Source organism: Notolepis coatsorum (assembly GCF_963971535.1).
Source record: "Notolepis coatsorum genome assembly, chromosome: 7".
NCBI lineage: Eukaryota > Metazoa > Chordata > Actinopteri > Aulopiformes > Paralepididae > Notolepis > Notolepis coatsorum.
The window spans coordinates 139,772,895-139,787,135 of NC_140171.1; the positions used below are offsets into that span (position 1 = coordinate 139,772,895).

General features: G+C 46.2%; 1 protein-coding gene across 1 annotated transcript in view; it reads left to right on the forward strand.

The window, feature by feature from the left end:
• dchs2 (dachsous cadherin-related 2) overlaps nucleotides 1–14,241 on the forward strand; it is a gene marked incomplete at both ends in the record, with an annotated part of 108,258 nt that overhangs the window by 28,290 nt on the left and 65,727 nt on the right. Inside the window, 4 exons of the mRNA XM_084318409.1 lie at nucleotides 7,024–7,123; nucleotides 9,943–10,103; nucleotides 10,945–11,304; nucleotides 12,190–12,691. Coding sequence (XP_084174535.1) covers nucleotides 7,024–7,123; nucleotides 9,943–10,103; nucleotides 10,945–11,304; nucleotides 12,190–12,691 — 1,123 coding nt within the window. The remainder of the gene's footprint in view (nucleotides 1–7,023; nucleotides 7,124–9,942; nucleotides 10,104–10,944; nucleotides 11,305–12,189; nucleotides 12,692–14,241) is intronic.

Here is a 14,241-nt window from a genome sequence, read left to right on the forward strand (position 1 = left end):
GTACCCTATCCCCCCCCCTCACAGTGAGCTGTGGTGTTCCACAAGGAAGCATACTAGGACCGCTACTGTCCTAATTTATGCAAATGACATGTCGTCAGCTTGTGACTGCAACTTGTTCCTGTTGCGGACGACTCAGCCCTGCTGGTCTCTGACAAGAACAAGTTACAGGTTGAAAAAACCCTCAGCTCGGAACTAGGCAGAATCTGCATATGGCTCGCTGATAACAAACTATCATTACACATGGGCAAAACAGAGTCCATTCTCTTCGTTTCAAATAACAAACTCAGCAAGACCGACGGCTTCTCAGTTACAGTGGGTGACAATATTGTCACAAGGAAAGATGAAATTACCTACCTGGGTTCCATCCTAGAGGCTAATCTCTCCTGTGACAAAATGGCATCCAATGTAATAAAAAAAGTCAACCAACGAACTCGATTCTTGTACCGGATCTCCTCTCTGGTAAACAAGAACACCCTGAAGACTCTGGCAGGAGCACTCATTCAGGGGTACTACGACTATGCTTGCACCTCATGGTACCAAAGCACCTCAAAGGCGCTAAAAACAAAATTACAAACATCTCAAAACAAACTGGTCAGACTACTGCTTGACCTTACTCCTAGAACCCACCTCACCCCTGCCCACTTCGACAACCTAGGATGGCTTAGAGTAGACGACAGAGTACAACAACTTGCAATGGGCCTGGTCTACAAGATACACTACACGACCAAGGTACCCATGTACATGTCAAAATACTTCCAAAGGTCAGTGAATACCACGATCACAACACCAGAGGGAGCTCCACAAATCATGTTAAACCCAGATTCGGCTCAAATAAGGGACTAAACACGTTTCGCAATTATGCCACATCAATGTGGAACGCCCTACCCAAAGCTGTAAAGGAATGTGGATCACTACCCACTTTCAAAAACCTCTCTCAAGGGACACCTACGGGAGACTGCAATTCAACACTGGCCCCTGTAAATATCCTAACCCAACCCCCTCCAATGTACAGTCATTTACCTAGTATGGTTTTGTCAATAGTTCAATGTACAATTGTGTTTGTTTGTACAGTGTCTCCTCCCCCCCCCCCCTCAATGTACAGTGTTACTTGTTTATACAGTGTGCCCCCCCCCCCCCGCCCCCCCCCCCCCCCCCCCCCCCCCCCCCCCCCCCCAACCACCTCCAATGTAAATTACCCAGTATGGTTGTCAATATCCCAATGTACCAACCCCCCCCACCCAACCTCCTCCAATGTACAGTTTCTACGTCAAATGTATATACTCCCTTTTCTTGACTCCTTCTGTATCACAAACAGTACTGTATTTGCAAATCTGGTATGTCATAAATGTATAGATGTAGCAGTACTGACTATCTGTATGTCATGTATGTCATATATGTCTATATGAATTGAAAATGGGGGACCCTGATGGAAACAAGACAAACGTCTTTCTCAGGTCTGCATCCCCTTAACAATTGTATGTATTGAGCCGTACTGTATTGTACCCATTCTGCAATCTGTTAAATAAAGTTTTCATTCATTCATTCATTCTGTATGTACAAGCTAACTGTATTCCACAGTGCACACAAAAAATATGATTATCCTTTACAAAACTGACTTTGGACCGGGAGGTTGTGGTTCGAAAGTCGGACGCTCCTCTCTATTGCTGAAAGCAGGGCCCGTCCTATCAGTCTCCTCCACGTGCGTATATCCTCGCTCGTCGCAGGGGGGGGGGGGGGGGGGGGGGGGGGGGGGATTCCCCAATTAGCCCACACCGACTTGGTAAGGGTGGGACTGGGGGTTCCCTGGCCATTCAAGACGTCACGTGAGTTACAACCTACAATGCCGCTATGACATTGAAAATGAGAGGTAAAGCTGATGCAGTCAAGGCTCTTGTCTTCTCTGATCTGCTTCCTCTTAACGGTTGTGTGTATTGGGCTGTTGTGCCCGTTCTACAATCTGTTAAATGAACATTTTCATTAATATATCCACTCATGTTGAGGTCTCTCTGGTATAAACCTGGCGTCTCTCCCCCCCCCCCCCCCCCCCCCCCCCCCCCCCCCCACCCCAGGCTCTGTATATAAAATCACGTGTCAGTGTCTTTCGGGACCGGCTCCCTCCTGGTCGTCCCAGACAGCGGGGAGAGACGTTGTAAGGGGCTCTTTCTTGTTAGAAATTCGCCGCCACTGTTCTCTGGTTTTTACGAGCCTACACGCTGTTCATAAATCAGCGCTTGGTCTTACGGGACCAATATCAGCGCTGGCCCAGGCATGTTTTTCAAAATATTTTGATTCCTCCTTCGGGACCGGCGTGCCCTGGTTTGACCAACAACATAAAACAGCGTTTTTTATGCGGTCGACCGGGAATTTTTTTTTTATCTCTACCGAGCGCCAGTACACTAGGCTAGCTCGATGGCTGGCGTGCATCTCCAGGGGGAGATGACGGGGTAGGTCAAACATCGGCGGGGGGGTTTCACGGCCATTAGGTGGGCCACCGGGAGCTGTGCGTTCACATGCAGACCGTCCTTGGTGGCGCCCTCTGTGATGTTTTTTTACCGAAACGTGTACCTAACCCCCTCTCCTTTGGAATGGTGCGGCAGCGTGTAAGGGCACGGGACTCATCCTGCTCACGCCGGACCGGATCAGTTTAACCCGGTGTCCGCCGGGTCACAGATACGTTCTGATTAACCCAAAGGGCCCTGAGCTTTTCCGGGGGGGAAATGCCAGGGCGGGCCGGACGCCACAGGGGCTGATGAATGAATGTTGTGTGTCATAAAAATGCCACTACGAGTTGAAAATGGGGGACCCTGACGTAGACAAGACAAACGCCTTCCTCTAAAGAGGATCTACATCCTCTTAACAGTTGTGTGCATTGGTCCATACTATGTTGTACCCAGTGTGCGAACCATAGCATGGTCTTTGGGTGAGCGCAGACGTTAATGTAGCCTGTAGCCTGTAGGCCTTGTGTATGTATGTGACAAATAAACCTCTTGAATCCTGTCATATATTCAATCAGTTTCAGTAACTACAGAACACATAATACTAGACAACTCACTTGTTGAGGTCCGGCCGTCTGGACGGTCTGGGCTTCCACAGCACATTCCATGATAAAAAAAAAGTATCCGTTTAGTTAGATAGATGATAGATCATCATCCAACACTGTCTACAGTATCCTATCCTGTGTTCTGATACGACCGCAGGCGCCGGCACGGTCACCGGGCGTTGTAATACTAATAATAGTCCCCACCGGAGCAGCACCAGCAGCAGGTGTAATTGTAACGGCGTCGCCTGTAGATGATCCAGCCTCCTGCTGCTCTGTCAGCTTCACTGTCTTCGTGAAACCAAAATTGGTTAGGCTTACTTGTTTTCGTTTAGACATTATGCATTCCTGAGTGACCTTATTTACTGGCTGTCAAAACGATCACTGTGTCAACAAGTCACAGCACAGGTTACAAAGTGGGTCAAGTTTGATTTGTGCCGTGCTCCCCCCGTGGATCGCACCCTGGTTGTACCCTTTCTGCAAAAAAGTGGGTTTTTCCTTTCTCCATTCATTTCACCCCTCCCTCCCCGCTCGGCCGTGGGGTGGGGGGGGGGCCGTTGGGGGGCTGCTTATTATCAGTCAGCTCCTCTAAGCGCCCCTGTGTTGTTCCCGGTCCTCCCGGCACAGGTCAGGCCTTCCCCTCGTTACCTGTCGGCCTGGCTTAACCCTTTTTAAGCCTGAAACGCCTTGAACTGCATTGTATAGCCTGTGTATACGCGCAGTTGTGTTTCCCGGGTTTTTAATGGGTTAAGGGAGCAACCCTTTTCTGTTGGGATGGTTGTCTCTCTGGTGTGCCGGTAGCGGAGTCGACTCTCTGGTAGAGCCCGGGTTTGACCCCGGCTCCCCGAGAGCAGTGATGCCACAGATTACTTGTAAAAATAATCTGATTACTGATTACTGATTACTCCTTTAAAAAGTAATCTAGTTACTTTACTGATTACTTGATGAAAGTAACTAGGTTACGAAGTCATCGTCGTCCCCCCTGCTGCTGCCACAACATAAGAATGACAACAGTTTTTTTTTTTTTAAATAATGCTTTATTGAAAGTGCATAATGTCATAAATCATGATTGGCTGCTCAGACAGGTCATCATGAAACGTCATCAGCCATCAGGCCATATAAGGTCACAGCTGTCCACTGCTCAGGCACTCTAGGACAGTGGTTCCAAAACTAAATAAAATAGAAAATGTATATAATATAATCTTTATTAAAAATATTTTTTTTAAACCGTTGTGTAATATAAAACATGGTATTATAGTTTGTTATTCTCTCAAATTAGGTTTATCATTATGGGTAAATTATGAGATAGTAACTAAAAAGTAACAAGTTAGATTACTATTTACTGAAAAGTAACCAATTACTGGCATCACTGCCCGAGAGTATGCCCCGCATGTTTTATGATGTCTGCCAATTGTGTCAAACTCTTTCTCTGCGGGATTAATAAATTGGCAGGGTCAGGGTTCGTGGCGGAGTCAGTTTCAGTGGCGGAGTCGGTTGACCCCGATTTCGGGAGGTTCGTGGCCCCACGAGATTATGACATTGTGCACAGCATACCGAACACCCTCCCCTCCCCCCCGCTTGGCAGGTGGGCCACCGGGGTACTGTTTTTACAGTCAGCCCCTTTAGGCGTGCCTGTGTAGTTCGCAGTCCTCCGGGCGCAGGTCGAGTTCTGCTCTTGTTACCTGTCGGCCTGGATTAAGGGATCAACCTCCTTGGAGTGTTTGTCTCCCCGGTGCGCCAGCTGACCCCACGAGATTGTGGGGGGAAGCCTCCTCGGAGAGCCTCTGCACCTCGGAGCCTCCTCCTCAGGGAGCCTTCGGAGCCCCCCCCCTCAGCGGAGCCTCCTCCTCAGAGAGGGGACCTCCTTACAGAGCCTCCTCCTCCGGGAGTTTTCAGAGCCTCTTCCTTAGGGGGAGCCTCGTACTCCGAGACTGGTTTTGACTTACCAACTCCGAGACGAGATGCCCTTTCTTCATAAAAAGACTGCGTCTGGCATTGGCTCCCGCCTACCAAGTGGTCTGAGCTACCCGAACGCGAGGGATGCGTTTACAGAGCCTCCTCCTTCGGGAGTTTTTCAGAGCCTCTTCCTTAGGGGGTCTTCGCGGCGTGCCAGGCGGAGAAGGGCCTTCACCTGTTGTAGGCCCTGTCCGATACGCTGGCGGTGTAGAGGGTGGTGTCACCAGTGAACGCCTGGAGAGGTCTCGATGCCACGGCCTCGTTGACCTCACCAGGCCCCTTTTTCTGGGGGTCCTGGCCCCCGGACTCGGCGGTAAGTCTGCCTTGTGTGGCCTGGGGCTGGGACCTCCTCCGCACCCCGCTGCTACGGCTTCACCCGCAGGGTCGGGTTCTTTTTAATCCCGACCCCTCAGAATGCCTTGCGGGTAGCTGGCAGGTGTGGGAGCTGTGACGCTGGCTTTTTGTTTTCACGTACGTTCCCTGGTAGCGTGCAGGGCGCGAGGCCGGGTAGTCGCTCACCCTGTGCGTTTGTTGGGTGCTGTCCCCTCTTTCGCACAGTCGGTGTCCTGTCCCCCTCCCACCCCTCACTAGGGGGGTGGGGGGGCCCGGACCCTCCCCGGTATTCTGATGATTGTAGGGGACCTCAGCGGGTACATTTGTTGGGCTCTCTGCTCTGCTCCGCTCTTGTATTCCAATAGTGAGCAGAGTGGGAACCAATACGACATATAACGAAGGTTATCCTATAACCCTAGTTATATGAGTATTGGTGAGCACTCTGTTCTTCACTCACTGAGGACCCCTGTTGGTGTTCCGTTTTAATGGTGAAAGGCTAGGGAAGAGCAGGAGTACGGTCACACCCCTCGCTTATATTCATGGGCGGATGTGGGCGTGGCTGGACAGGTGTAGGTGCATTGTGGCTGAACGTTTTCGAAGTCACAATACAGTATGTGACGGGGAATGTTCCAATAGTGAGCAGAGTGCTCACCAATACTCATATAACTAGGGTTATAGGATAACCTTCGTTTTATGTCATCTTGACTATTGCTCTGCGATGTGGTCATCTGCTGCCAGTAGTGACCTCAGGAAGCTCCAGGTGGTCCAGAACAGGGCAGCACGGTTGGTACTGGGCTGTTCACTAAGGTCTAATGTGAGCAGTATGCATGCCTCTCTTGGCTTAATGTTGAAAATAGATTGTCTTTAATATACTTGTGCTGTTCAAGTTGGTCATGAGCAGTAAAACTCCTGTTTTTATACATAAACAGATAGTTTTTAGTAATACTGTGCATGAGCATTACACTAGAGGTTCCAGTAGTGGGCAGCTTGATTTGCCAGGTCCAAAAACCAATGCTTTAAGGAGATCTTTTATTTTTAGAGCATTAACTCTTTGGAATAATCTGCCTCAAAACCTCTGCTGCATTTACATTAGATTCACTTAAAAAAAAAATATCTTAAATTGTATTTAACACTGTCAAGTGTTTTGTTTTTTTTGTTTTCTGTTTCTGTGCTTGCATGTAATTTTAGCCATCTTAAATGTTAGAAACTATGCATTGTGTGTTGAGTACTGACTTTTAATCTTTTTTTTTGCAATAATAATTGTTTTGTATGTTTTTTTGTGTGGACCCCATGAAGACTAGCTGGTTGCTATGGCATATTGAACGATAGATAGGTGATGTCAAATGGGCCATAGTATTGTATCCATAGCTATAATATAGAATATAGTTATAGCTCTACAAACAAGGTGACGCACTCCTATCGTTTAAAGCGTGGCCTAGCTACTAATAGCTGGCGCTGAATGAGTTAATAATATCTGACGAGTCGCTGTCTCGCGTGCTCCAACTGCTTTTCCTCATTTCTTCTTCGCGTGTGATGCTCTAGCTGGCAAGCAGGCCAAGAAGATGCTTAAAAAAAACAGCATTTAAAAGTGAATTGTATCCTTCGAGTGACATCCTTGAAAATGAAAAACAGTGATTTGAAAAGTACTTAAAAGTCCTTGAATTAAATTGTGCAATGTCTGTGGGACCCCTGTGTAGATACGGGCCGGCCTGCCGGCAGGGTCCTTGGTGGCAGCCATGTTTGCTAAAGACTTTGATGCAGGAGAAAATGGAACCGTCACCTTTTCTTTCAGCACAGGTGAGTTATGAATACCAAATCTGATGGTTTTGTGGATTTTATGTCTTGTACTGTACACTACAATACAGATATGTAGTGTTGTATGCCACTCATTGGTAACTTTTGAGTCTATGCTGTAGGGTTGGGGAATCACCAGAGGTCCCACGATACGATATTATCAAGTTTCAAGTTTCAAGTTTCTTTATTAGTTGTCATATAGAAGTACAGAATACTGGGGCGGCTACGTGGCGCAGTGGGAAAGGCGCTCGCAACGAATGCTGGAGACTAGGCACGAACAGGATGCCTCCTGTTCGAGCCCCGCTCTCCACATTGCTTTCAGTTTAGCTGGTCGTCCACAGTAATACACATTGGCCGTATTACGGGGAGGGAAACTGAAGGGTGGGGATCGGGCGTTGTGGACAGCGACTCCTACAGGTCAGTTGGTGCGCCTGCGCAGTAGAATCAAAGCCCAGATCCCCGACGCTGAAAGATCGAGCCGCGCAGGTGAAAAGATGCGACGGCTGTTACCTCGAGTATCGGAGGGACTCGTGCTATGTATGACTTAGTCCACATTGCAGCCGGCTTGTGGGAGGCAAGAAACAACGTTCGAAGACAGGGGAGGGTTGAATTGGACGATATGAAAAATTGGGATGGGAGAAAAATAGAAAATGGGAGAAAAAGTGGATAAAAAAAAAGAAGTACAGAATACTTTTATACAAAATGCTTCTTTCTGTTACGCTCCAGAGACTGTGCTAGACAAAAATAGATAAGTATAAAATAAGTATAGCAAGTATAAAATAGAAGTCAAGTACGTGGACAAAAGTGTTCAGTATATACATATATACAATGTACAATGCAGAGTAGAATACAATATACTATACAGTGCAAAGCAGAAATGGGATGAGGTACAATTTAGGTACAATTTACAGTAAGGTGTAATGAGGTATGGGTTGTAGTGCAAATTCTTTACCAATAAATATAAAGTGTGTTTAGGTGTTCTAAAGTGGGTAAAGTGGGTGCTGCAGTGAGTTGTTTATTTAAAGTGAGTGTGTGCGTGTGGATGTGTGTGCTGTGCGTGCATTTGATGGTTGTTACATAGTGTTATTGTCATTTAGCATTCTGATGGCCTGAGGATAGAAGCTTCTTCTGAGTCTCTCTGTGCTTGCCATGAGACTCCGGTATCGCTTGCCTGACCGCAGCAGTTCAAAGAGGCAGTTGTTTGGGTGGCTGGAGTCTTTGATAATTCTCTTAGCCTTACCCCTGCACCGCTTGTTGTAAATGTCCTGGAGAGTGGGAAGCCCCCCTCCAATTGTGCGTTCGGCTGAACGGGCCACTCTCTGTAGTCTGCTACGGTCTTGTGCGGTGCTATTCCCAAACCAGGAGGTGATATTGCCACTCAGGATGCTCTCTATTGTGCATGACTAGAAGTTCTTAAGGATCTTCTGACTGACTTGGAACTTCCTTAGGCGCCTGAGGAAGTAGAGGCGTTGCCGTGCCTTCTTCACAACACTGTCAATGTGTGTGGTCCATGTCAAGTCCTCGGATATGTGGACTCCGAGGTACTTGAAACTGTTCACTCTCTCAACCGGTGCCCCGTCGATGCTGAGGGGGCTGTAGTCCCTGACCCCCGACCTCCTGAAGTCCACAATCATCTCTTTTGTTTTGCTGACGTTCAGGGAGAGGCAGTTCTCCTGACACCACTGCCACTATTATCACGATATTAGAGTCACAATATTGTAATATCACCGCGATTCAACTGCAAATAATGGTCCTCATTCTTGAACGGACATACGTGAAAGTTACCATGGAATTCCTTCATAACTCGATTTACAAGGCTTTCTGGAACGGCTTCGTATTGTAAATTCGTTTTTATGTAGGATTTACAAACTCGAAAAGGCAGCCGTAAGTCGGACAGACCGGTGTGCGCCTGTGTTTTTAACAGCTTTCTTTGGGAGAAGTCCTTGGGCATTGCCCTCACTTCGATTCTACCGACATCCACGGAATTAAATAATTAGAATGATAATAAATACGACAATATTTGTATCATTGACAATTACGTTTAGCATTTATTGTCATGACTCAATGTTGGTTTGTTTGATCAGGATATCGCAGATAGAGCTGCCCCCCTTGTTCATGACCGCAGACGGAGCAGGAGGTGCCTTGAGAGCCAAGCCCGCAGTCGTTCATATTGACATTACTAAATGAGATGTCACACATGTCATGTTCTACAGTAGGACTTACTACTATAATACCTAATAAAACAAGTCATTAGGATAATATTTGCCGTATAAGGAGCTGGCGGGGCGTGTCTGTATGCAAATTCAGGTGTACGAGAACGCGCTTCCAGTTTATGAGACGTTTTTCATTCATGGGAACCCAGCTGCGAAGATTTTGGCCACTTATGGAGACCGTTTTACGCGTTCAGGAATCCGGGGGAAGATTTTTGGAAAAGATATTTACAAAGGTACTTACAAATATGTATCGTCTTGAGGATGAGGACCAATATACACAATATACATAATTCTTTTTTTATCTAATAAGCTAACGCTTTCAGTCTGCTCACCTCATTCCAATATTTTTTATTGCAGTAAAATGGGATTGTCAAAAAAATATATATATATTATCGATACTTGGCAATACTGTATTGATATAAAATCGGCATGCAAAATATCACAATATATTGCTGTATCGATTTTTTTCCCCCACCCCTACTATGCTGCATTGGCCTTATTCACACGGAAGAAAGGAACCCAACCTGAGCATGACATCAGGGCAAAATGGCCACCGTGTGACTAATGCTCAATACACATACCCTGTGTTTCTCTCATGTTGTCTTGAAGACGGTGATGACCGAGGACTCTTTGAGGTGAATCGTCAGAGCGGAGACATCAGAACCACGGCACTGTTGGCCCAGAGTAGCGAAACACAACACACCCTGCACGTGGTCGCTCAGGACAGCGGACCCACTCCTCTGCAGGAGACGGCACTCGTTAATGTACAGGTATGTGTACCGTGGTGTCATGAGGCCTAGCGATATTATCGGCCGATATTGGCATTCAAATTTAATATCGGAAATTAACGGTATCGGTTTAAAAAAATATATATAATTTTTATTTAATTTATTGTCATGAGTATGCATAATGTTGTGTTAATTCCACAACAAGATATATGTAATGTTAATTACCTATTAAAAAAGCCAATATCGTGGGTATCAGGAGGGAAGACTGTCAGGTTTTAAACTGTGGATACCAAACAGAGAAGGTAAAGACGACTTTAAACTGTTAAACAGTCATCCAGAAATTTTTTATTGCACTGTAAAAAAAAATGGGATTTTATGTGTCTGCACTTTATGTGCACTATTTTACTCTGTCTATTCGATGTTACTCTTTTTATTATTGTCTATTTAAAACTGAATCAAACCATAAACAAGGTGGCCTGTTGGGATGTTAGATCCTAATGTGAAAAACTGTGATTTTATATGTCTGCACTTTATGTGCTCATTTTATGCCTGTCTTTTTTCTGTTGTGTGAAGCACTTTGAGCTGCAGTTTCTGTATGAAAGGTGCTATACAAATAGTTTATTATTATTATTATTATTATTATTATTATTATTATTATTATTATTATTATTATTATTATTATTATTATTATTATTATTATTATTATTATTATTATTATTATTATTATTATTATTATTATTATTATTATTATTATTATTATTATTATTATATCTTTTTCATTCAAATTCCTGGTGCATGAAAATGTAGTTGGTTGGGAAAATTGACTCTAATTCAGATTTGAGTCTCTGAGGTTGTTTGAATCATCACTATATCTAACCTCCAGATCCTCGGAGCTGAGCTTCTTCAGCAGGGTGGTTTGGACCGGCCGACGGTGAGACACTTCTCCGTGAGGGAGGACACCAAACCTCCGGCTGTCATCGGCTCTGCCGGCGTCTCGTCCGCCGAGAGACTCCTCCTCCGCTACTCCATCGCCGAGGGCAACGGCGGCGCTCACTTCGGCGTCGACGGCTCCTCCGGCGACATCTACGTCAACCAGCCGCTGGACTACGAGTCCGCCGCTCGCTACTTCCTGGTGGTGCGCGCCGAAGACGCGGGACTCGCGCCCGGGACCAACGCCACGTCCGTGTTCGTCAGCGTGACGGTGGAGGACGTCAACGACCACGCCCCCTGGTTCCCGGACGAGGTGATTTGATTTGATTGATTTGAAAGGGATAGATACAAATACATAATGCCTGTATTGTAGTTGTTTGTAGCCAAAGCTCATTTGCAACACCCGTCCTTTAAAGGGGAACTATTTTACTATTTCCTTCACTATTTGGGCACTTTTACACAATTCCTGTGAGTTTATGGAACACCTCTGTAATTATATATTTTTTTTAATTCATTGTTTTGTATTTCTAATCAAGTCCTCAAAAACAGCATTTTTCTACCTCAAGATCTCGAGCTGTTTTGAGCCTGGGCTCCTAAACCGGCGCCTGAACATTAACATGCAGCGGTGTCTTTCTGACATCACAAATCATCACATTTTCAGATGACTCAGTTCAGTGAGGGTGAATATTGTGAGAGGAGAATTGGAAGAATGCGCCAATATGAGAATTAGAGACATAGATCATATTAATATAAGTCCACATAGCTAGGAAACAATGCTAAACACTGAAAAAGGCCATTTATAAGATAGTTCCCCTTTAAAGGGCTAACATAAAACATTAGAAAATAGGACATACAGTAGGTAAATAAAAAGGTAATAAAAGCAGTTAGTGTACAAAGTAGACATGCCCTCAGGCCCCTTACTAACATTAGATACACAGGTACATACACCTGGGACAACACTAGGGTGTGCACCAACACCTCCGTATAGAGATACATGTGCACACCCCAGTGCAATCCCAGTATTAATGCACACAGGATCAACACAGGAATACCATCTATGGACCCAATATATCAACATACCCACCGCCCTACTTAGACCCAGACATTCATCCGCTCAAAAAAACCACCCACCCACCCACAACATCCCCCTCCCCCCGACACCCACAGACACACTCACATTCTCACCCTCTATGACCAGGTGGTCGTGTTCGGCCTGAGGGAGGACGTGGCGGTCGGAACGCTGGCGTTCGCGTTCCACGGCGAGGACGCCGACGGGAGCTACGCCAACAGCGCCCTCCGCTACTCCTTGGCCTTTGACCCTGAACTGGGGGCGTCGGGATCGGGGTCACCCTTTCCCTTCCAGATAAACCCCCTCACGGGGACCCTCACCACGGCGGCACCCTTGGACCGCGAGACGTCCCCCAGCGCGGCCTTCACCGTCACCGCCACGGACCAGGCGGAGAGGGGGGCGGACCGCAGGCGGGCGTCCGTGACGGCTCAGGTCTTCCTGTTGGACGTGAATGACAACCGGCCGGTGTTCATCTCGTCGGACACGGCCCGGGTGCCGGAGGACGCGGAGGTGGGCAGCCTGGTGCATCACACCGTGACCGTGGACGGAGATCTGGGGGAGAGCGGCCTGGTGTCCTACAGCATATCTGCGGGCGATGAGAAGGGCTTCTTCACCATGGAGGAAAAGACAGGTATGGATTAACGTTTATTTTTTATCTAAAATGTTGCTATTTGATGAAATGTCCTGATCTATTAGAGAAGGTTGAAAATATGATACCTATTATCCAGCTCTGTTAACCATTTCACTACCACCACTACAGAAGGTTAACCCTTTCACTTCAGCTCCTGTGCCTCCATGTGTACCTGTATATTCTTATACTGACTGTAATAACTTTTTGAATTATTTTGTGGATAAGGTCAGTGGTGTTAGAGCAGGCATCTGCTCCTCATCCCTTTCTGACAGCCTTCCTACCACTGTCTCTCCTCCTCTCACGCTGCTAGACTCGTTCTCTCCAGTCACCTTAGAGCAGGTTTCTATAGTGCTGCACAAAACGAACCCCTCTTTTAATCCCCTTGATGCTGTTCCCTCATCCCTGATTTTAGAGGTCCTTGACTCAATTGGTCCCACAATTATCTGGCATCAGGTTCTGTCCCTAGCCTTTTTAAACATGCCATAGTTCAACCTCTTTTAAAAAAGGCTAACCTAGACCCCTCTCTTCCTGAGAATTATAGACCAATCTCCAAACTACCTCTGCTGTCCAAGGTGCTGGAGAAAATTGTGGCTGAGCAGCTTCTCATGGTTCTAGAAACCCATAATCTGCATGGCCCATTCCAATCAGGCTTTCGGAAATTTCATTCCACCGAAACAGCCCTTCTTAAGGTTACCAATGACATTGTAATGGCTGCAGATGATGGTAAACACTCACTATTAGTTTTATTGGACCTCAGCGCAGTCTTTGACACGGTTGATCATGTGGTTATGGTGCGTAGGCTCAATGATGTGTTTGGGATCTCTGGGTCAGCACTGAGATGGTTCTCATCTTACCTAGCTGATAGAAGCTTTTCTGTGTCAGTGGGTCAGTTCATGTCGGACTCTACCCCACTGTCCTGTGGGGTTCCGCAGGGTTCTGTGCTAGGGCCAATGCTGTTCTCCCTATATATGTTTCCCCTAAGCCAGATTATTAAACGTTTTAATGGAATATTTTATCAATTTTATGCGGATGACATCCAATTGTATTGTTCTTTTAAGCCCAGTGAGTGTAATCGTTTTTGCATTATTAATGAATGCATCGATGCCATCAAGAGCTGGATGGCTGATAATTTCCTTCAGCTTAATGCAAGTAAGACAGAAGCCCTCATTATTGCTCCCGACCACATCATCCCCATTATAAAAAATTATATTGGACCCTTAGGTCAGTGTGTCAAACCTCATGTGAGGAACTTAGGTGTAATTTTTTGATGACTCTCTGTCTTTTAACAGCCATGTCAACCAGCTCACACGGTCATGTTTTTATCAGCTCAGAAACATTGCCAAATTAAGATTTGTTGTTTCTAGAGCTGAAATGGAAATGATCATCCATGCTTTTATTTCATCACGCCTGGACTATTGCAATTACATTTTTACCTGTCTGGATAAATCTGTGCTAAACCGCTTGCAAATCATTCAAAATGCAGCGGCAAGGCTTTTAACTGGGACAAGTAGGCGTGCCCACATCACCCCCATTTTATCCACTCTACATTG